A 23,786-nucleotide genomic window follows, 5' to 3' on the forward strand; every position below is an offset into this window, starting at 1 on the left:
GCAGCTTCCTAAATTATCCCACTCACTCTCCATTTCTTTCCCTCCTTCTTTCCCTCTTGTGTGTGGACCCAACCGGCAACTACTGGCTCAAATTACACATCAATAAGGGCTGAGCCAAACGTATGCTTAAGTATGACACTTCTGCGCACAGCTGGGGTCCCTTCCTTGTTTGCCCTGGATGCTTGGGAATGGAAATGCTTCCCATCCTCCATAGAGTTGTGGCTCACTGCCCTCTGAAGGGGCGGGGTGGGGCGGATGCGGCGCACATGGGGGCGGGGGAAATGAACATTTATTTAAAAAAAAAAAAAAAAAAAAATATGTCCTCTGTCGCACTGCTCCTCTTTCCCTCGTCACTACAGGCACATAATCCCAGTCTGCCTGAGAGCGCCCTGGCTGGGCCCTCCCAGCCAATCTTAATGCTGCTTTGAGAAGATTCAGGATTGGCTGCAGGATAGGCTAAGAGCCTGTGCCTGGAGCGACGAGAGAAAGAGGAACAGTGCGACAGAGGACGTAAGACGTAAGAGCCTGTGCCTGGAGCAACGAGGGAAAGAGGAGCAGTGCGACAGAGGACATAAGTCTTTCCATCGTCGCTCCAGGCACAGGCTCCTAGCCTGCCCTGCAGCCAATCCTGACGCTTCTCAAAGCAGAGTTAAGATTGGCTGGGAGGGCCCAGCCAGGGCGCTCTCAGGCAGACTGGGAGCCTGTGCCAGAAAAGGCCGGCCAAATATACATGCACTGTGCACTCACCTGATCGTCATCATCCCCTACACCCTTCCCCTTTAACAAACAAAACGAGAATAACCATGGTTTATTATTGTTTTGTTTGTTAAAGGTGATTTGCAGCGGCTGCTGCTGGCGGGGGGGAACGACGCTCCTCCGCCCTAACGGTGGAGCCGCCACTGCGCCCAACATCAATATTATTCCTTAAACATTGTTTACAAAAATATCCCAATAGATGTGGATTTTCCATTATGAATGCCAATGGGGCGATAATTTTATAGATGACATGTAGGACATAATATGTACGTCAGATGATATTCTGGTCCCACACCTTCCTCAATCCTTTCTTCAATTATTACTTGGGCATGGGACTCATAACTTTCAAAGTAGTGCGGAACAAGGGGTCACTCACAGCGTACTGAATTCCAAGGACTGAGTAGAAGGGAGTTTCAGGTGTCCTCAAGACTGAATTGCTGCAAAAGAAGCACTTCACTGAACTTTGCGTCAGTAAGGCTGATGGCCAAGTGCATTCAAACTGCTGGTTTATTAGTGACACACTTATTGTACATGTTGTACAGGTGATGTTTAGTATTCCAAAAGATCACGTCGGTCTGTTTTTTATTAGATATGACCAGAGGGGCTAGATTTCCCACATCGTCTAGTGAAAGATGTTGAGACAGAAGATAAGTAGGTGTTAGAGGCTAGGTCTTGGAGCTATGTTGCGGAAACTGGCCCAGATACTGAAGCGTGCTCAGGACAAAGGCTTAGATGCGGTGCCAAGAAATTAGCTCTGGAACTGTAAAAATTCCTTGGCTAATCTTTCGCTTGCCTGTGCAGTAAAGCCAGTTAGTGCAGAAAGTTTGTGACCCAAGACCTTGCATCCTAAATACATAAAAGGAGCGGTTTTTCCAAAACTGTCTCCTCAGTAGATTCAGCACTTTTCTTTTCGTCTCTGCAATTCTGAACCACAATTGATACAAAACACTAAACTTAGTTATTACTAGTCTGTAGAGTTAGCAGTTCTAAAACTTATCTTTAGCACGTGAACCATTGTCCCCTCATTATCTACAATAATTACAATACCGTCATTAGAGTGTGTATATCCAGTTACTGTAACACTGTGCCCTTCAATAACATGACATTCGACCCTCTGGAATTACAACACTATCTCATCAGTAATTAAACATCTGACTTCAGTAGTTACAACAGCATCTAATGAGTTATTGCAACACTGCCCCCTCAGTTATTACATCACTGTCTCCTCAGCCATTACAACAGTGTGTATATCCAGTTACTGTAACACTGTGCCCTTCAATAACATGACATTCGACCCTCTGAAATTACAACACTATCTCATCAATAATTAAACATCTGACTTCAGTAGTTACAAAACCATCTCACGAGTTTTTGCGATACTGTTTCCTGAGTTATTACAACACTGCCTTTTGGTTTATAATATTTTTCCTCTTTACAAAGGGTGAAAGAGCAGATCCTAAGGAGTTATAGGTCGGTATCTCGAATGGATTGTTGCCCAAATGACAGGAAGAATAATTATGAACAAAATTCTATCTTGGGCTGAAGAAAAAAAACATTTTCTCGGTGTACAGTATGGATTCGGATCTGCCAGAGGCACCTTTGAACAATGCCTGAATCTCAGTATGATTATAAGTAAGTACACTCACAAAAGGGTGGGTCATTACGTTTACTGATTATGGACCTACATTGAGCATTTGATAGTGTGAACAGGTCTAAAAACTGGCTCATCTTGGCTGACTTGAAAGCTAAGACATCTGTGGGCCCCACCTTTATGATTACTGGAACCCAAGAACTCCCATTGAATCCTTATTGGAATCCCCTTCTGAATTAATACTGAAAGCTGGGGACCCAATCTGTTAATATTACTTAATTTTCTAAGCAGTCACGGACCCCTGAGAAGGCTTCCCGGACCACCAGCCCCCCCACCCCCCACTGTTCTATCCTGTTTATTAAAAAAAAAAAAAAAAAAAAGAAAGAAGAATGAGAATAAGAAGAAGACATGGATCTCTCAGCTCAGGTACATTATGGACCAGATAGGGAACTATCGAACAGTTTCCTTTTGCCAGGGGTGTTTGCTAAGAGAGTGTATTGCTGCCAATTTTGTTCATTTTACATACACAAATTGTTTGGAGAACAGGCTTAAGGAAAGTGGGAAGGAGTGATGAGAGATTCTTTCCTCGTCTCTTATATGCAGATGATGCAGTTCTAATGGACTTAACAGCAAGTGGTCTGAAAAAGCTTCTAGATACATATGTACATTCGAACACCAATTAAAAAAACACTTAGAACAATACAAGCTCCAAATCAGTCAAACTAGAACCTTTGTAATAAACAAACAAACATTTAAGAAGGTTACTAAATTTTTCTATTTGGACATTACCTTTGGCACTGCTGGAAATTGAAAGATTTAATTTAATCTATAAGAACCAAATATAGCCAGGTCCAAGCAGGTGTTTGACCTTGCAAAGAGAATGGGAACTAAGCCAGTCAAATGCAAGGTAGACGTATATAGAAAGAAATGTCTCACGATGAGTACCTATGGGGCATGAGTTGGGGCTATATGGATTTTTCTAGTTTGCAAACTGAAGAGAATATGTTTGAAGGAGGTTGTTAGGTTTACAGCATAATGCACCATCTTTCTTACTGCCATAAAGAGCTGGGATTGGATAGAATTAACTTGGCCCCTTAATGCTATGGGTCTCAATCTGGACTAAGCCTTCAACTAGTCTCAATAGAGACATTATTAACAACTGTATGAATTTGTGGATTCACGACAAAATTCCTTAAGTTACATACATTAAAGAATATGTTTTACATTTTAGCATTTTAGGAAGCTCAGAACTCTTTGATACACCTTGGTTAGTCAATGCCTCAAAACCTGCCTCCAATATAGACATCTAAGTAAATGAATCTTGGAGATCTGTAGGATATCTGTGATGTCCTGTTACATACTCTAACCTACTCAGACTATGTAGTCAAACATAGGATATGTATCAAATGTTTTTCAGTGGCTTCATTGAACCGATTATGCTTCGGTATAGTTCACTATAAAAGATGTTTTCTAAAGAGGTGGTTTAGTCCCGATAATATTTCTGTCTGTCCAGGTGATGGAGTTTCTATGCAAAGAATAATGCACTTTATACTCTTTCCCAAATTCTAAAAATTCCCAGAGGGTTAATGTCTTACCCCGGTGCTAAAATGTTCACATTTTGAAAGATGAGGCCAGCCCTACATTTTAGCAATGATAGACAGCCCTACATTTACAGATTCAATTGGTCGTTTTTTGATGGCTGCTGTCAAAATCAGGAAACACCTGAACGAGTCTAAGTACTGTACTATTTCTGTATATATTTCATTGACTTATGTATTCTTTTTATATTTTAAACGGTTTTACGGTTACTAACGGAATAAAATAATTTATGATGATGAGGACAATGATGGGTTATAACATTGTTGTTTTGTTAGGAATACAAACACTGTCTTCACTAACCATGACACTGCTATTTCTGTCATTACAACACTGTCTCAATCACCAGAACTCATTCTCTTTGTTTAGTAAAGCAGTGTTTCCCTTGTTATTACAACACTGTCCACGCACTAGACACAACACTGTCAATGCAGTTAATAATACTTTTACGTCACTTAATAATACAATGCCTCTTCAATTATTGCAATATGACCTTCTCCGTTATTAAAACACTGTCTCCTCAGTTATTACAACAATATCTACTTGGTTCCTAAAACCACTGGCCAAGACAGACTTTAACTTGTATCGACAAAATATCTGGGTGAAAAGAAGAGTAATGACCTCCAAACGTTTGGAATGTTTTAGAGTCTGATGCTGGAGTTATCAAGCACAGTGTGGAGAGCAAGTCGCTCCTGGCAGTGTACTCTTTTTCGTAAAAATGTGGCAGAGTGTAGGGTGGGATAGTGTACTGCATGCTTCCTGCTCCTAGGACCCTCGTAGTCTATTTGCTTTATCTGTGTTAAATAGACTTCAAAGTTTGCAGTCAATCTGTGATGCTCATAGTACTAAGACCGTGAGGGATCTGGGAAGAAGGTGTGCCGGTCAGCCCTGCCAGAGTTAATGGCAGATTATTTTTAAACAAAGAAATCCTGTGCTTGCCTGGGAGGCTGGCCCTTACCTACATGACAAAGGATGTCCCACAAGGGTCTTCGATCCGCCTCCGACTCCCCCTGCCACCCACTTCCCTGTGTATGATGGTATCTTCTAGGATAACATTGGGATCGATAGAACCTCTCAAGGAAAGATTGACATATTCTGCAGATCACAATCAAAATGGATTTGTCCTGGCCCAAGTTACAACACAGCCCAGAAGGCCTTGGAGTTATTTAAGAGCCACGTCTTACAGTTCTAGCGCTGAAGAGTTTAATTAGTCGCATGCATGCACCTGACCATGGAACTGAGATTGTGATGGTGGTGGTAGTTTGGCTGGATACTGAATCTTAGGAAACAACAGTACCTTCATCAGTAGGGGTTTATAACCAAGGAAACACGAAAGGGCAACCACTTAAAGAGAATGCTTTGCCATTGTTGGGCCTCTAAAGAAGGTCTGGCCCTAATGTTGGTTCTGTAGTGTCAAGGTGAATCAATATCTTAGCTGGAGAGTCATTGCCTTGTGATTTTGGGGTTCCTAACCTCACAGAACTCCCCTTGAAAACAAACTAAATTAAGAATCAATCTCCTGTACTCCTGGTGACAGCCTGAACCACACATAAGTTCCTGTAAGTAGGCATATAGCAGCCAGGACCTGGAGCATGCACGATAGAACTGAGCGATAGGCAGTGCATGGTTCACTGAATCTCAGTGGACTGTCCCCAAGCTGAAATATTACCTGAAAATCTATAAGAAATGCGGAATTTTCTTCTTATAAAGAAAATCCTCTCCAATAAAATAATACCACATGAGCCACCAGAGCTCTAAAGCGCAGGACAGCACAGATTTCTAGCCAAGTCAGAAATCAAACTACATGTGTAGGCCGCCCCCTTTCATAGCTCATTTACAAGAAGTAACAGTGACTGAAAAAAAGCGTAAGGAATGACAGCACGCACAACTGTGAAAGCCAGCTCAAAAGTCCTGAAGAGTCTTCATATCCACTCACGTCTTCAGAAATGACGCAGAAACAAGCATCAGCTACTTTGAACCAGAAACGCAGGCATTCCAGCCAGACCGCCTCATGTGAAAATGCAGGTCCAATAACTGACATTCCATGCCTCCACCAAGTCGCTTGCTGATGGCCTCTCCTGCTATGCCGTCTCCATAATACAGCATATGTTGGTGACTAGAGCACCGAGCAGGACAAGATTTTGTTTGGAAACACCTAACATGGTCACAGTTTAGACAACACACTTTCTAGGTACACAGGGGTGCATTACTGAATGTTCCTTTTATTGGCTGCGCACTTAGGTTCGTTCGTCTGTGAAAGAGCTACACCTGGGGCAGCATAGCCAACTCGGCTATTCTAAGTAACCCACCTCGGACAGGAGGCAGCTAGTGGAGATGGAAGGAGAAAATCCAAAACTTCTCAAATTGTCCAGTATCTCACAACGGGGGTTACATCTTAAGGACCGTAAGTTTTTTTTATTTTTTATTCTGAAACAAAAAAATCCACACAGACGTAGGGCAGAATCTTTTGCTGACCCATAGATTACAGATTATTTATCTGCACCTTATTTTCGATCTCATTTGAAGATTATGGGCCCATGTAGTTTTTTAACAAACCCTTCACATTCGCAGGTCAGACAGCAAGCTTTTACCAATATGACGCCCAATGTGGATACATGAGCGAGGAACTAAGTGACTGGCTGACTACAGTCTGCATAGCTAGTCTTTCAGACTTAAACCAAAATATAAAAAGTGTCACAAAACCACTTACATCTGCGTTCACGTACAAAAAAAGTGTGGTCTGTGTTTTGCATTATAAGTAAACTAGTCCCAGCTAATAATATCAGTGTGAGACCTAGAGCGCAGATAGAATGTTTGTTAAAACACATGCATTTGAGATTTTTGGATAGCATAACTGAAAGCAAAAGTTTTACTAACCAACTTCTAAACATTATTTAAGTCGGTTTGCCTTTTTGTGTATTCAAACTATCTGGCTTATCGTAACTGTTCTCTTTACAGGGTTTTTGTAGCCTTTTGTATTCCAAAGCAAAGAGCACTTTTCTTTTGTCCAGACGAGAGGTAAATGGCCTTTTTAGGGGGAGGGGAGAATCCTCGAACAAGGTATTGAGCCCATGCTAATGTAAACTTAGTTATTTTCTGTGGTGACCAGACATTCTAGTCAGGAAAATACATTGACCACAGCAGAAGAGCTCCTCGAAGCCCAGGGCTGTCTCGGCTAGTCACCTTACCCAGAATAAAGTTGGACCTTGTAGTCGAAACTAAGCACACTTGTGCTAAGACAAAAGTGTGCCAGCCTTCATCAGTTGGCCACAGAGCATAAGGAAAAGTGTAGCACAAAAAAGTGTAAGGGAACCATGATTGGCATCAAGAGGAACCAATTCATCTTAGCTAAGAACAGCATGTCTTCAACAGAGATCACCTGCAGACATCCTGATCCAGGCCTCTCAGCACACACAGACAGAATGACAGGGGCAGGCTCCAGGCTGGATCCCAGGACCTTGCGCAATATGGCAACATCTTCTTCCTTGTCAGGGGCCTAAGCCTCAAGGTCCTTCTAGACTGGCCCGAGGTCATGGATCCTTTGATAGACACCACATCCAACCAGCATCTTCTAGAGAGGAGTCTCTGGCAGAACTGAGCAGGAGACAAGTAGGTTGGATCCAATGGCTGCATACCTTCAGCCAGCAGAGTAGAAATCTTCTGTCCCTAGTGTTTAGGTTAACTCAAGATTGGTTTACTGGAACTCATGTTAGATCAAACTGACACTGCAGCACCAGTCACACACATCACGGGGATGTTGAACTTGATTCAGCTTTAGTGTATGAGGTTCATAATGCCTTTAAAGAGTTATGGTAATGATTGTCATCGGGTCAAACACTCATCACAGATCAACTACGTCTGCCTGTGATCCGGCTGCCTAGGATTCCCACATGGACAACTGCTGGACAATGTGACCAAGTATCTGCCCTTTCGCATCGATGAGGAGCTAAATGTTAAGAAGCTGTAATTACAAGGCACCCCAGGCTAACCTTATGAGCCAGCTTAGACTATTATTGCCTCGGTTTTTCCTATTCTCAGTTTAAATTTTTGTTTTTCGATTTCTAGTTTACACATTTTTTCCCATCACTGGTTCGGAGAGGACGTTTCTGATCTCATTGTTTATACCCGTTACTTCCGGTACCCCAGTATGTTGTCTCAGCGCTGGGTTGAGCTGTGGAAAGGAGTAGAGTAACCGAGGCTGTGTGGGGTGATGTGGAGGCTCAGTTATAGTAAACCTGTTTCCCTTCTTTTCTATCGAGCCAGTGGACTCCTCACACTTACTAACAATGATTACAGTCTGCACCTTTGAGGTGTGATGGTCGCACTCATTAGTACAACCCCTTCGCCTTCCTCATTACACGCACTCCAGAGTCACAGTACTGCCTCTCCGGGTATCACAACACTGTCGGTTCCTTTATTAAAACACGGTTTAATCTTCCATCACAATACCGCCTCCGTGGTAATCGCAATCCAGTCTACTCTGTAATCACAACACAGTATTTACAACACGGGCACCTAATTAATTACTAAACTGTCCCCTGAGAAATGACAACCTGGTCATCTAAGTCAATACAAGGCTATCTCTCAGGTTATTACACCCCTGTCTACCCAGTCATGAGGAGCCCCCCCGTTTGTACAAACCTGCCCCTTCCGTTAAAACACTGTCCCAGCCATTACTACAATCATACCCTATATGTTAATGCAACCCTGTCTCATAAGTTAGGTAAAGTGCTGTCCCCTCGATTGCCACATCACTGTCTTTTCAGTTAGCACAACTTTATCCAGCATATTATTATAACACTGTCCACTTACATCAACACTATCCTCTCAGCTAATACAACACTGTCTACTTAGCCGCAACATTGTCGGCTCAGTTACAACACTGTCCTCTCAGCTATTACAACACTATCCTCTCAGCTAATACAACACGGTCTACTTAGTCACATCAACACTGTCCTCTCAGCTAATACAACACAGTCTATTTAGCCGCAACATTGTCCGCTCAGTTACAACACTGTCCTCTCAGCTATTACAACACTGTCCTCTCCGGCACAACACTGCCTGCTCAGTCAGAGCAACTCTGTCCTCTGAACTATTACAACACTGTTTACTAAGTCACAACACTGTTCTCTCAATTATTAAAACACTGTCCCTTATTCTAAGGCAACACTATCCTGTAACTCTCCACAATGCTGTTGGCTGAGTCATTGTAATTGTTCCCCAAGTATTATTACAGCAGTGTTGACTCAGTCACAACGTGAAGTCAGAAAGAGCAACCCCCTCTACAGTGCCGTAGCGAATCCTGAGAGGGGGGGGCTGCAAAGTGAAGGGAGGGCCCCCCTCTCCCGCCAAGGGAGCTCTCAGGCAGGTGCACAGTGTAGTGTGCTGACGGGGGGCCCTTGGAACTCGCCCCCCCCCACCCCCCCGCATCGCGGAGACCTTTGTTACGCCAGGGCCCCTCTATAAGCAAGTGGGAACAGGGTTCTCAAACAACCAAAGCAGACAGACTTCCTTTCCCCATCACAACCCTGTCGCCTCTGATGCACCGAGGGGCAGGATTACAGCTGGGACTGGTTGTATATGTTATGTGTATTTGTTAAAGCGGGCGTCTGAAATGATATACTATATTAATGCTGCCATGAAATTGTTAGTTTGGGAGGAATTTGTTTTTACCGGTGCTATATGTTTTATGATTTTAAGATGGTATATTAAATAAATAATGAATTACAACACAACGTGCTTGAATTGTGTGGTTGTGAGAACACCGGGCATATGGCTTAGATAGGGGAATGTTTTGTTGCGACGTTAGAGCTGAGAAAGTTCAGAACACTCCGCTTAGTTATTACAATGCTGTCCCATAAATTACCATACTGTCCCTTATATTATTACAAGGCGATCCACTCGGTTATTACAACCCTGGCTCTTGAGTTGTAACAATACTGTGCCACTCTCAGTCAGCATAACCCCTCTCCCTCAGGCGTGTATTTTACAATCTCTGCCGCCGCATGTACACCCTTCAAAAGTGCAGGAACCTTACCCAGGAGACCATCCTGACGATGGTATGTGGTTGTCTCACGAAAGACTGGAGGTCAAAGGCCCCTCCCGCTTTGCCTGCTCCATAGGCGCCCCCTTCCATGTTGCAGACCCTTTCCCTCTCTCAAGACTGGCTCGATGTCTCTTCTAGGCCGCGACGACTTCCTCACAGCTCCACTGCAGGTCTCTCGACTCAAGGGTGTCTCGATACAATATCACAAGGCCAACGAGGTATCTGTAGGCGATAGTGTTTCTGTCACAATGCAGTGTCTCTCTCAATGGTTGGACGTGCCTCTCGGACTGCCAGGGTGTCTCTCACTATCAGGTTCACACACACTGTCACAGTACCAGGTTGCCTCTCACTGTCAGAGTATTCTTATCAAATGGCCGGGGTATCTCTGGTCAGGGTGTGTATGTCTGTATCAGCTGAAAAGTGTCAGAATGTCTCGCAATGTCAAATGGTGTCTCGCACACATGCCAAAATGTGCCTCACGTTCAAGGTGCGTCTAGCAGAGCGCACTGAGGACTCCTAATGTCAGGGTCAGCCAGTTCCTGCCAGAGTGCAAGTATGTCTCTCAGTGTCAGCTTCTGTCACAGCCCCAGGACGTCTCTCAATGTAAGGTCCTGTCCGCGTCCCGGGATGTCTCTCAATACATAGTGTGTCAAAGCGCCCACATGTCTCTGAACGCAAATGAGTCTCGACGGGGGTTCTGTTTGGCGTTTCCCTCAGATGCCTTGCTTCGCTGCGCCTTTTTCCAGGGTGTCTCTCTTCTTTTGGCAGTACAGTCTCCTGGTGGCAGGACTCGAGTAGCGTCTTCTCTAAAGACTGATGCCCGGTTGACTCTCTCCTTGTGATGTGTGTTATAAGCCTATATCTCGTTGTTGGGCGTCTCTCCTGTACTGTTGTGTGCCCCTCTGATGCGGTGTAACCTTACACTGGTCTCTCCTAACGTTTCTGCAGCTCCGGCTGTCTCACTCCTTTGCAGTATATATGCCCTCCGTGTATGCCCCTTCTGTCTCTTCTGCAATCCCCGCGCTCTCTCTCTTCTTTGTTTGGTATCCGGGCCCTTATCAGAACTGTCTATTCCACCAGGACTCCAGTTCCCGCTGCCTCTGTCCTTTCCAGTGTATCCTTACCTTCCTCCGGGGGAGTCTCTTTCGTGATTATTGGCTTTTCCCGTACATATGTAGCCAGGGTACCTCTAGCCTTAAGGCAAGATGTCTCTTGCTGTCTGGATTCACGGCGTCTCGTTTGCTATCCCTTTGAGCCCCACCTGGCGGTCTATTTCTCTTGAAGGGTCTGCTCCCCGGCTGTCTCTCTTTGTAACCTAAACCCGGTCTTCCAAAATTGCTGCCGGGCTGACCTACTTGTGTCCGTGGTGATCCCACTGCCGTGCAGCTGTCGCTCTGGATCCCTTGTGATCCAGGCCCTCTGTTTCTCCTTCGATGGCTGTTGTCCGGAGCTGTCTCTCTGATCTCCTTGTGATCCTGCCTCTCTTTTGCTTCTGCAATGGCTGCTGCCCTGCCTGTGTCTCTGATCTTCTCGGAGCCAGCCTCTGCCTGTCTTGCCCACTGCGTCCTGCAGGGGTCTCTCTCCGCTCTTGCGTTGTCTTTGAGCCTCTGGCTTTCTTATGAAGAGGAATTAGGCGGAGGCTTATGCCTCGCTTTCTCTCTGCCCGTGACAGTCATGCTGCCTCTGATAGTCCCTCCTTTGGCCAGTGGCCAGCCCTGCGTACAACACGTCCTCTCATGTTAAATCTGCATAGAGGCGAAGTGTCTCCTTGCCGTCTAGGGCATCTCAACTGAACCAGTGCTGGCTTTTTAGCAAGCAGTGCTGTGCATTCTGGGGCGTGTAGTTCAGCTCTTTCAATTACTTATAGGCCTAACATTGCAACAGACAATGTGCGCTTAGCTAAAAAATAACTCTGAATTGGCCGAAAGCGAGATAAACAGCATGGGCCCACCTGCTAACTATGAAATGTACACCACCCCCGTGACAGTGACGCCATTCTTTGACACTCCCTGTAACCCGGCTAAGGTGGTCACTTCATTTCACGTCATCACAGACACCTTATTTCCAGCCCTGGGCTTTCTAGGACAACATAATACATTCTGGGTACTGTAGTCTTTCTGTTCTTCCGAGCGTTACCTGTAAAAAAAAGAGGAATGAGAGATATTAATAACACAACGGCTAATAGTGATTTGCGCGTTAACCGGAATTACTTCACATAGTGTAATTAATCGGGGGAGGGGATCGTAATTGTGTCCAAAGTTCTATATGCTGCAGCCCAAAAAAATACCAGTACTGGCCCATAATATTCACATGATATGGGGTTGCTAGATAGTTTGGGCTCAATGTGCCCTACACTCACCACTGAGACAACCCCTTCTCGAAGGGACAGCCCTACCTTATGCACAGAGCTGTCAACTGTGTCCAAGTACATTTGGAACACCTTTAACTAGTTTTGGCTTTCCAGTCAGCAAACGGTGCACAATGCATTTTGTGATTTCATACTTATAGCGTTAACAAGCAAAACCACAAGTCCCAGAATGCAACATATTGGTTGCAAAAAAAAAAAAAAAACTTGTTAATTTGTAAAATAATAAATGCTGGGGTCCAAGGTTTCGCTCAGAATCCTGCAGCCTAAGAAATGTCATGGTGCTGCATAGTCTAGATTGCGCCTCATGCCTCTTTCGTCCACACCAGACACCCCGCCCCTTTATCTCACTCTTTCAGGTTTTTTCATCCCTGCTTTGTCACAGTTTTTCTGCCCTTCTCTTCCTCCTTCTTCCCCCTTTTTTGTCTTTCGCTCTGGGTCAAAGTCTGATGAGGAAAAATACCTTTCAGTCCCCAAAAATGAAAGCTGGTGGGCCCGACCGGCAACTACTGTCTCAAATTAAGCGCTGCCAAAAATCTAGGAATGGTTAAAGCTGTTACATATGATATGCGCTGTGCCACACCTGTTCAAGGCAGGGAATGATCACAGTGGTATTGTAGTGGCCCCACCCAAATCACAGCAACCTTTAGGCCGTGGGTGGGCGCAGGAAGAGATGCCAGCAGATCGCATTTCCTTTGTCAGTGTCTCTTCCGACAGCTCAGCTGCTGGCACTGTTTTTGGTAAATAATAACATTTTGGCACGCCCTTTTCTTTTTCCGAGGAGTGTTAATGTTAGCTTAGCAGTGAGATGCTGGCACTTCCACTTGAAAGGTTATTTGTGGCCTCTCACTGTACTGGGCTGTTAAACCCTTAATTTTCCACAAAAAAAACAAGCTTTTGCAATGCAATAGGTCTCACATTTTCTTGAGTTAGAGTTATTGGCATTGTAAAGTCATAACTGGACTTTTCTTGCCACATAAATTGGTCAACCTTTCTCTCATAACTCATAATTTCGTTTTTTCCTGCATATAATTCCAGTGGCCCATCATTTAATTAAAGTACTTTCATTTACCTTCTTCCTCTATCTTAAAACATATACAATTATCATATAAACCTCTATCAGAAATAAACATTTGGCATTAGAGTGTAATGCTCAAAACACCACAACAAAAATATCATTTGGGACGGAGTGGAGTGTGAAAGGAAAGAGGGAGTCAGGAGTAAAGATGGAAAGGACAAGTAGCGTCATGGTGTCATGGGCCTTGGAGCAAGAAAAGAAAGTGGTTGACTGGAATTTCGGTATGAAAACAGAGCAGTAATTAGAGTTGAGAGAGGTCTATTGGTCTCTAGTCCCCGGTGCCACTACACCTTTTGCTCCATTGATAACTAGGCCTCAGGAGAGAAGGCGGAGAGGGCAGAAAAAGAGAAGCGAAAGCAATGCAACAGAAAAAAAGAAGAAAGAAAAGGGGTTGCAAAGAAATGAAAGAAAGGAAAGAAAGAAAGATCGGGAAAATGAAAACACAACTAAGAAAAGAAATAGAGCAAACATGTGAGACAAAGGAAAAAAGGGAAGGAAGCTAGCGAAAGAAAGATAAAGAGGAAAAAATAATTAAAGAAGAAAAGAAAGAGAAAAATGAACATTAGAGAAAAAAGAGAGATGGTGAGAGAACAAGCAGTGAAAGAACCAGGGCATATATGTACTGACACATTTCCCACAGACACAAAATGGGAAAACCACTTTGGCACTTCGAGTTCCGACAAGTAACTTGTGGCTTCCACATACATACAGGAAAAAGAGGGATTTTTAGTAAAACGTATATTAACAGATCAAGATAAGAAATACACCAGAGAAAGGAAGGAAGAAAAATCTTTAAAAAGTGAAAAGACACATAACAAGTTAAAGGAAAGAGTAAATAAAAAAGACAAAGAAATAATGAAGGGAAGAGAAAAAAATTGTGAAAGAATGAACTCCTGATGATGAAAAAAAGAGAGAAGCGAAGCAAGAAAAGAAATAGCCAAGTTTTGCGAGTTGTAAAGAGGAGGTAGCAGGAAGAAGAGGGACATTTTTAAAAAAGGGAGAGTGGTAGAAAAAACAGTTGAAAGAAAGAGCGAAAGTGGATGTTAAGAGCTGGAAAGAGAAAAGTGGGGGAGAAAGAAAACATTGAGAGTAAACAGAGTCAATGAAATAACAAGTGAGATAGGTGAAAAAAGATCCTCCCAAATAAAGATGACAGCAAAGAATAGATTTAATTGGCTCCTCCACGTCCTCAAAGAGAAGTCAGAGTGTGGAACAGCAACGGGCACTGCAGAACAGCAGGAGGTGCATTAACAGTGTTGTATGTGAACCCCAATACAGCAATATTGGGGCGCTTCAGATCAGGATTGGGGGCATAGACAGAGCTGTGTCCTGGTCCAGTGCTGGAATAATAGAAAGGCAGCGGGTGAGGAATGAGAAATGGAGCGCTGTGTAATTCCTGATATTGCAATAACTTGGCACTGCAGGTTAGGGTTGAGGTCCCCTGCAGAGCTGTATATGGGCTGCAGTACTGGAATAGTAACGGGCACACAAGGTCAGAAGTGAGGTATGCTAATGGAGCTATGTGTGGAACCTAGTATTGCCATGCCAGTGTTGCCGAGTGTTAGCCTGGAGGTGCCCTGGTGAAGCTGTGAGTGGGGCCCAGCATGGGAGTGGCATCGCCTCTGAAGCACAGAAGCGAGGAGTCCTGAGAAGAAATGTGCACTGAATGTTAGAAGTGATGGATTCTGGTGGAGCTGTGGTGGTTCCCATCAACAGTGGTGTTGGATGTTAGACTTGATGTGCAATGGCTGAGCTGTCTTTTGCTCTTTTGGGTCCAGTATTGGCTTGGCAGTGGGACTAAATATTAGAATTGAGCTGCTGTAGTGGAACTGTATGTGAGCGGGTCCCAGTATAGGAAAGGAAGTGATCCTGCCAGGGTAGAACCAAAGTGTACTGATGGAGCTGCACCCAAGGTCCCAGTACTGGAACGGCAGAGTGTACTGACTGTAAGTACTGAGGTCCTCTGGCAGCCAGCATGTGTGGGGTTCTGGCATGGCCATGGCTGAGGGGCTAGGAGTGTGTGAACTGAAGTGCACTGATGGAGCTGCACTGGAGGTCCCAATACTTGAGCAGCAGAGTGTACTGACTGCAAGAACTGAGGTGCTCTGGCAGACAGAACGTGTGGGGTTTCTAGCACGGCTGAGGGCTTGAAGTGTGTGAACTGAGGTGCGCTGATCGAGCTGCGTCTGAGGTCCCAGTACTGGAGCAGCAGAGTGTACTGACTGCAAGAACTGAGGTGCTTTGGCAGACAGCGCAAGTGGGGTTCCTGGCAGTAGCACGGCTGAGAGCTTGGAGTGTGTGAACTGAGGTACACTGATGGAGCTGTGCCCGAGGTCCCAGTACTGGAGCAGCAGAGTCTACTGACTGCAAGAACTGAGGGGCTCTGGCAGACAGTGAGTGTGGGGTTCCTAGCAGGGCTTGGAGTGTGTGAACTGAGGTACACTGATGGAGCTGCGACCGAGGTCCCAGTACTGGAGTAGCAGAATGTACTGACTGCAAGAACTGAGGTGCTTTGGTAGACAGCACGGACAGGGTTCCTGCCACTGGCACGGCTGAGACTTGGTGTGTGTGAACTAAGGTGCATTGATGGAGCTGTGCCGAGATCCCTGTACTGGAGCAGCAGAGTGTACTGACTGCAAGAACTGAGGTGCTCTGGCAGACATTGTGTGTGGGGTTCCTGGCCTTGGCACAGCTGAGGGCTTGGAGTGTGTGAACTGAGGTGCACTGATGGAGCTGCACCTGAGGTCCCAGTGTTGGAGCAGCAGAGTGTACTGACTGAATGAACTGAGGTGCTCTGGCAGGCAGCGCATGTTGGGTTCCTGGCACTGGCGCAGCTGAGGGCTTGAAGCGTGTGAACTGAGGTGCACTGAATGAGCTGTGCCCAAGGTCCCAGTACTGTAGCAGCAGATTGTACTGACTGCAAGAACTGAGGTGTTCTGACACACAGCACATGTGGGGTTCTTGGGACTGGCATGACTGAGGGTTTGGAATGTGTGAACTGAGGTGCACTGATGGAGCTGTGCTGAGGTCCCAGTACTGGAGCAACAGAGTGTACTGACTGCAAGAACTGAGGTGCTTTGGCAGACGGCACATGTGGGGTTCCTGTCACTGGCACAGCTGAGGGATTGGAGTATATGAACTGAGGTGCACTGATGGAGCTGTGCCGAGGTCCCTGTACTAGAGCAGCAGAGTGTATTGACTAAAAGAACTGAGGTGCTATGGCAGACTGCGCAAGTGGGATTCCTGGCAGTAGCATGGCTGAGGGCTTGGAGTATATGAACTGAGGTGCACTGATGGAGCTGTGCCCGAGGTCCCAGTACTGGAGCAGCAGAGTCTACTGACTGCAAGAACTGAGGTGCTCTGGCAGACAGTGAGTGTGGGGTTCCTAGCAGGGCTTGGAGTGTGTGAACTGAGGTACACTGATGGAGCTGCGACTGAGGTTCCAGTACTGGAGCAGCAGAGTGTCCTGATTGCAAGAACTGAGGTGCTTTGGTAGACAGCACATGCAGGGTTCCTGCCACTGGCACGGCTAAGGCTTGGTGTGTGTGAACTGAGGTGCACTGATGGAGCTGTGCCGAGATCCCTGTATTGGAGCAGCAGAGTGTACTGACTGCAAGAACTGAGGTGCTCTGGCAGACATCGTGTGTGGGGTTCCTGGTCCTGGCACAGCTGAGGGCTTGGAGTGTGTGAACAGAGGTGCACTGATGGAGCTGCACCCAAGGTCCCAGTATTGGAGCAGCAGAGTGTACTGACTGTAAGAACTGAGGTGCTCTGGCAGGCAGCACATGTGGGGTTCCTGGCACTGGCACAGCTGAGGGCTTGAAGCCTGTGAACTGAGGTGCACTGTATGAGCTGCGCCCAAGGTCCCAGCACTGGAGCAGCAGAGTGTACTGACTGCAAGAACTGAGGTGCTCTGACAGACAGCACATTTGGGGTTCTTGGCACTGGCATGACTGAGGTCTTGGAGTGTGCAAACTGAGGTGCACTGATGGATCTGCGAGTGGGATGCCAGTATGGAGCAAAGTGGGCACTGTCTCTAAGGATTTTGGAGCCCTGGTAGAGCTGGGTGCCTAGGCATTAAGCAATTACAAGCAATCCTCTGCCCTTGCTCTCAGCACCTGACAAGCAAGCATACTTGGTAAAGAAAATCCAAGCTAAGGAAAGGCAGGACCCAGGCAGCTGAGAGAGGATGCAGAGGGCCCACAAAGACCAAATGTGACCAAGATAACAGCCTGATTTATAGGCTTGTTTACCGCTAAGCTCAGAGCAAGAATGCTCTGCAAATGAAAAGGGAAGCTTCCCTGAACAGGAACAGGAAACCAAGTTAAAAAATAAGTCCCCTACAGACCAGATAAACAGAACAAAGTGTAATTAAACAGTAGTTGGTCCCTGCTCTCACACAGATGAAGGAGGAACAAAGAGGCATGACTGACCACTAGCAAGCAAGGATTTGTAAATAACAGTGAAACTAACTAATTAAACAGCTAGAAGCCCACAGAAGAAGTATACTTAAAAGTATACAAGAGGTCATACGCTTACACTCTACCTAAAAAAAACAGAAATGCCAGGAACTACATTTTTATATTGCATTTCACAAGTATGCTAAACGGAACAATCACATATAACACCATCAACATTTTAATTTTGCTTTTATCACTTTCACTATCTGTTTAAAATCCTGGCATGCAAAGTGCTGTTGAGTGAAATACCAGGTTTGGCCAAAAGTCTTATACATGACGTCGAGCCACTTGTCAGCTATGTTTTAAAATTTTACAAAGTTGTCTAGTCCATTAAAAAAAATGCTTGTTTCACATGTAAAACTAAATTCAAGTCTGCTTGTATATTTTGTAACGGTTCACATTTTCATTCATGTCATGAATTAAAGCCAGCAATGGCAAAGCAAATTATTTGTCCTTTTATGTACAGAAATGTTTTCTACCGAGCTTCGATACACAATAAAGATACAACGAGGGGAGCAGCAACACAGCCTTCCCTAACACAAAGAGTAAGTAAAGGATAGGTGGTAGAAGCAGGAGGAACGTCACATGGTTCTCTCGCACATGTAGGACAGGTACAGTACCGGAGGCCAGCATACTAAAGGAGAAAGAGGAGTTGATGGACTTTTGTGTTCTCTCTGTGAGTACAAGTAGTAACAAAATCCTGGAATATACCGCAAAACCTCCTATGAAATTACCACACATTCATGTACTAATATAGGAGGATGAACTATCACCTATCTAGAGTGGGATGCTTCATCCATTGGTTGCACATCTAGCACTGGGAAGCATCCAAGAGTGTTACTGCTCACTGGTTGTACAAACTCCTACTTATAGGGTTCCTTAGTCCCTTAAATCTGCACTTATGTCCCCCTTTGTTAACATGTCTGAGTTAACATACACTTCTGTGTAAGATATGTTTTTATTTACTCGTGTTTTCACCACAAGATTAAAAAAAGGTGGATTGTGAAATGGACCCTGGTTCTCGTTTGTATTGACAAGTTTCAGCACTCAAACATTGTCCCTATGGGGATAGGTGCCATTCTCAGGACAATAGGCCTCAGTATCTCACAACAAATTTTGTGGAAAAAGTATCTGGTTCACAGGGGATGTTATGCAAATGTGTGCATTAAATCACTTGTCTTTTCATAACATGGGGCAACAATTTTCAAAATCCCACTTTTTCATAGTATAGGTATAACTGACGCAGAAACAGTGTAAGTTTCCTTCATTCACAGTGCAGGTACAGCTAGGGCAGCAGCACATGCTTTTACTATCACAAGACACATACAAATCAGGTCAGGTAGAGCAGTGCAAGCTTTGCTTCCTCACAGAACAGGTAAGGCATGGCGGTAGAAAAACAAGCTTCCCTCTCTCAACTAAGGCAGCAAGTGCAGTCTACCATTCCCCACAGGACAGATTGAACAGGGCTCAATAGGACAAGCTTTCATCGCTTACAGAGCATGTACGAATAACGCATGAATGACTTGTAGGTTACAGACAGCTCTATGGAGCAGGTGTGTATCTCACTGACTGGAATGGATAGATTGAGGAGTGATTAAATATGCAAGTTTTGACAACATTGTTACTGATGTGACATTCCACATGAGCATCCTGAAAGTATTGCTGTTGTCAATTAGGAGCCTGCTGCCACCGCTGCAATTACTGTTGTTATAGCCTGCAGTCTTGACGATATAAGTTCCTGCACACCCAAAGTGCTGCCATTCACATACACATTTGTCAATGAACCTCAGATCTCATACGCTGGGCCCCTGCTTTACAAATACTGAGAAATTCCCTTCTCATGGCGTGAAAAGAAACAGAAGGAGAGGCATGTTCCTAATATGGCCATTTAAAAGCAAAATAGATCGCAAAAACACTTTTTGGGGAGGCATGGACCCAATATGGCCACTTAAATGGCAATCATAAAAAAAAACATTTGTGCTACTTTTTTGTTCTCCCTCATCCATTGGCCATTCTATCTCTTTATTTCCTTCTTTCTATTAGATATCCCCAAATTCTCTATCTCCCAAGCTCTCATTACTAGTCTCAATCTTTATCTATTCTCTGCCTTTCTGCATTTACTCTCTTTCACTTTCTCTCTTTCCACCCATTCTCAAATGCTCACATTTTCATCTTACATTACTCTCTCTTCTCAGTTTCCCTTTGTTTCCCTTTATTTGCCTTTTCACTTTTACCTTACACTCAACATGCTCACACTCTTAATTCACACCAGCCTCCTTCTTGCCCTCATCTATCCCAATTTAGGGCCTCATTATGATCTTGGCGGTCTGGGCCGCCATGCCGGCGGTGGCGGTAAATACCGCCATCTGGCATGGTGGCCCAGACGGCCATATAATGACCCGCCCAAAACCCTACGGTGGAATACACCGCCATCACCAGGGGTAATGCTGGCGGGGGCGGCATATTCCAATCCGACAATGATACCCATTCTGCCAGCCTTTTCCCAGCGGTTCACACCGCCAGGAAAGGCTGGCGGAATGGGTATCTTGGGGCGACTTTGGCATGGGCAGTGAAAGGGCCTCTGTGCAGTGCCCCATCGCGCAGGTCACAGCCCGATTTACAGGCAGTGATCTGCGCGACGGGTGCAGCTGCACACGCCGCACACCAACATTGGCGGCGGCTCCATTTGGAGCCGCTGTCAATGTTACGGCGCTTTTCCCCGCTGGGCCGGCAGGCGGAAACACTGTTTCCTCCTGCCGGCCCGGCGGGGACAACATTATACAGCCGGCGGGGGGTAGTCGCGCTGGCAGTCATCTATTGACCGCCAGCACAGATCTCAGTGGTTTTAACCGCCGAGATCATAATGAGGGCCTTAGTCTGTTATACATACCTTCTGCCACACACTTTAAATTTTTTCAACTCTCACCCCTTCTATCTTTCACCTGCCCCTCTCTTGCTGCCTCCTCCTCTCTACTACTTATTTCCCTCTGTGCACCATCTAGGGCTAGCACAAGATGTTTTACAATCTTTGTTCAAGATATATTTGTTCTGTACCACCCACTCTTGCAATTGTGCCTTGTTGTTTCTACTGCTAATAAAGTGGAACAAAATGTTATGATTGCACAAGTATTATATTTAACAACCTTCAAGCATCACAGGTTCTTAATCAAAACAACTATAGCAATGCTACTGGAAAGAATTTGAATGTTTTTTATTTAGAGGTGAAGGTTCTCAGTGTTCGTACTTCTCATACAGTGCAATTAAAAGAGTTGCAAGGAAGTGTGTACAATAAAAGACAGTGGATTTCAATTTTATGTCAAAGGCACAGTCAAACACATTTAGGCCCTCATTATGAACACAGCAGGAAAGACCGCTCCGCCGGCGACGGCGGTAACTACCGCCAACAGTCAGGCAGTCTGGGCCGCCAAATTATGAACCACTTGAAAAACAGGCAGCCTGAAAACCACTCACCGCCAGCAGAGGAGTGCCTACAATGACGGCAGAGACCACCCACAGGCCGAAGGAAAGACCCTACCCGCCCATCAAATAATGAAGCACTAGACCGCCGTCAGTTCCATGGCGGGAACTAACGCCACACAAAGCCAGGCACAAACAAACCAATTATAAGGAAACATTCACTGTAGGGTCACACAACACACCGAAGCAGACATGGAGAGAGAGTTGCAAATCATGCCAGTCCTGCTCCTTGCCATATACCTCCACGACCGAGACTGCCGACGAAGATGGTGACGGTAAATACAGCAACCTACTAAACAAGGAAAGAAAGGGCCCAGTTACATTCCAACCCACTCCCCATACCCCACAAAGCACCCACAACCCCTCGCAACAGCACAAGCCGTACACCCCAGAGCAAGAAGTACTTACCCAACACAAGGCCAAGCAACCTGCCCAAAGTACACACATATGCGCCACAGCCCCCCACAAAGAAACGATGAACCACGGATCCAGAGTGTGCCAAAACCAACATTGTCCACACAAACCTTTTATTAAACTCCAGGAGCAACAGAAGTCCAACAGAAGGCCAATGGCCAGTCCATAGTTCATAGTCCGATGGGCCCAAATGGCCCCAACTTGACTCCCACAAGTGCAAATGGTACTCCACCTTAAAGGGGCAACAATGGGGCATCCTGCCACCTCAGTGAACAGGAGCAGGGGGTGGTGGGGGTAGGGACTTACGACTGGGGGGGGCTTGGCTTTACGTTTGGGAGGTGGAGGGGGCTTGGGCTTGGTCTTTGAAGCTGGTGGAGCGGCCTTGGACTGGGGTGCAACAGATTTACCTGGGCCAGCACAGGGCCTCTTGCTCACAGGGTAGGTAGCACAGGAGTGGGAAGGGCGGACAGGGGCGGGCTGTGACATAGGAGGAGTGGCCAGGGCAAAGAGGTGGGCACGTTTAGGGATGAGATGGGTGGGCCTGTGGGTTTGAATAGGTCAACACAGGTGTAGCGGGGCGTCCTCCATAGACGCAACCCGCAGATGCCCCGGGGGTACGTCCACGGCCCCGGGGGTACTTCTGGTGCCGTCTTATCTGACCCGGAAGACCTTTCCACGCTACGGAGGATTGAGGAGATGCCAAATATTGCAGGGCTTCTTAAAGCCCGGGAGATCGAGGAGGAGGTGGCCACCACAGCAGGCGTAGTAACCGCAGGAGCAGAGGAAGACAGATGGGCTGACCGCAACGTGGGAAGACGAGGATTCCACACGGCACTGCGGACCGGGCGACTAGGAGGCAGCAACACGCTGAAGCCGGCCACGCTCTAGGAAGAGTGTGGTCTCACCAGGTACGGGAAGGGGGGCGGGCAAACAAAGGGACGTTTTTTGTTTTTGCTTTGTTTTGTTTTATTTTCAGGTAGTGTCTTTAAACTCTAAAACCGGACCCAGATAAAAGACCGGAACGTAGTGTAAATTGGTTTTGTTTTTTTGTTCCCTTTCTAACCAGGAGGTTGTTTAGATTCTAGTTAAACTGAGACATGGTATATAGTTATATAGCAACACCAAACAGAATCAAAGGTTAAAAGTAAGGAGACAACGGAAACAGTGGAATTATGGGTTGACATCTTTATTTATATTTAGAAATATACGTACATCATTTTTTATTGATTATTTGAGAACATTAAAAGAAAACAAACAATAAAGAGCAGAACAAAAAGAAACACAATAAAGACAGGAAAACGAAAGCAAGACAGAGAGAAAACCGAAAAGAGAAGAGAAAGAGAAAGAAGCACAACAGGAAGTTAAGAAACTTACAGGAATAGAAGTGGAGCAGAGAGAAAAACAAAGAAAGACCAGCACCAGAAAAGAAAAGATAGAAAGAACATACTTACCAACCCCCGTGTTCTTCTTTCCTTTACATGCTCCTCCTGAGTTGGCCCTGGATAAAAGAAGAAAAAAAGGGAGAAAAGCTTTAAGATTAAAGGAGAAAGCAAAGACAAAGAGCCAAGACACTCCAAGGATAAAACGATTAAGAGACTGTCGAACTCTTCTTTACTTTAATAATTCACTATAGCAAAGGCACGTGTGTACCTCTATTACTGACGCTCTCCTACAGTGGTGTCAGAAGTGGGATTTCTTTTTCCGGTCCCGGTACCCTTAATTAGAACAGAGAGAGGTAATGGAGGACAAACCATCATTGGCCGACATGATTGCCCAATTAGCGGAAGGGCAGAGGCATCTGCAGTTTTTTTGGGAAGAGCAACTCCAAGAAGCTAAGGTAGAGAGGAAGGCCCTCCAGACAGCCTTGAAGAGTCAGGCGATGATCATCGCCAGTAACCAACTGGTTCACGAAACGGCTCTGGGAAAATTGGCTGATACCATAGCCAGCAGCAAAGTACACCCCAATGTCCCCAGTAGTGTACTGCAAAAGTACCAAGACAATG

At 45.5% G+C, this 23,786-nt stretch overlaps 1 protein-coding gene across 2 annotated transcripts in view; it reads right to left on the bottom strand.

Annotated features, from left to right (window-relative positions):
• The window catches only part of SYNGR1 (synaptogyrin 1), an 85,713-nt gene extending 73,723 nt beyond the window's left edge, over nucleotides 1–11,990 (bottom strand). Inside the window, exon 1 of one of the 2 annotated variants that reach the window (XM_069231297.1) lies at nucleotides 9,981–11,990. In XM_069231297.1, the coding sequence (XP_069087398.1) occupies nucleotides 9,981–10,079 (99 nt within the window). In that variant the 5' untranslated portion in view covers nucleotides 10,080–11,990. The remainder of the gene's footprint in view (nucleotides 1–9,980) is intronic. The other variant, XM_069231298.1, reaches the window with a different exon arrangement.
• Nucleotides 11,991–23,786: the final 11,796 nt, after the last annotated feature.

Source organism: Pleurodeles waltl, chromosome 4_2 (assembly GCF_031143425.1).
Source record: "Pleurodeles waltl isolate 20211129_DDA chromosome 4_2, aPleWal1.hap1.20221129, whole genome shotgun sequence".
In the NCBI taxonomy this organism is placed as follows: Eukaryota; Metazoa; Chordata; class Amphibia; order Caudata; family Salamandridae; genus Pleurodeles; species Pleurodeles waltl.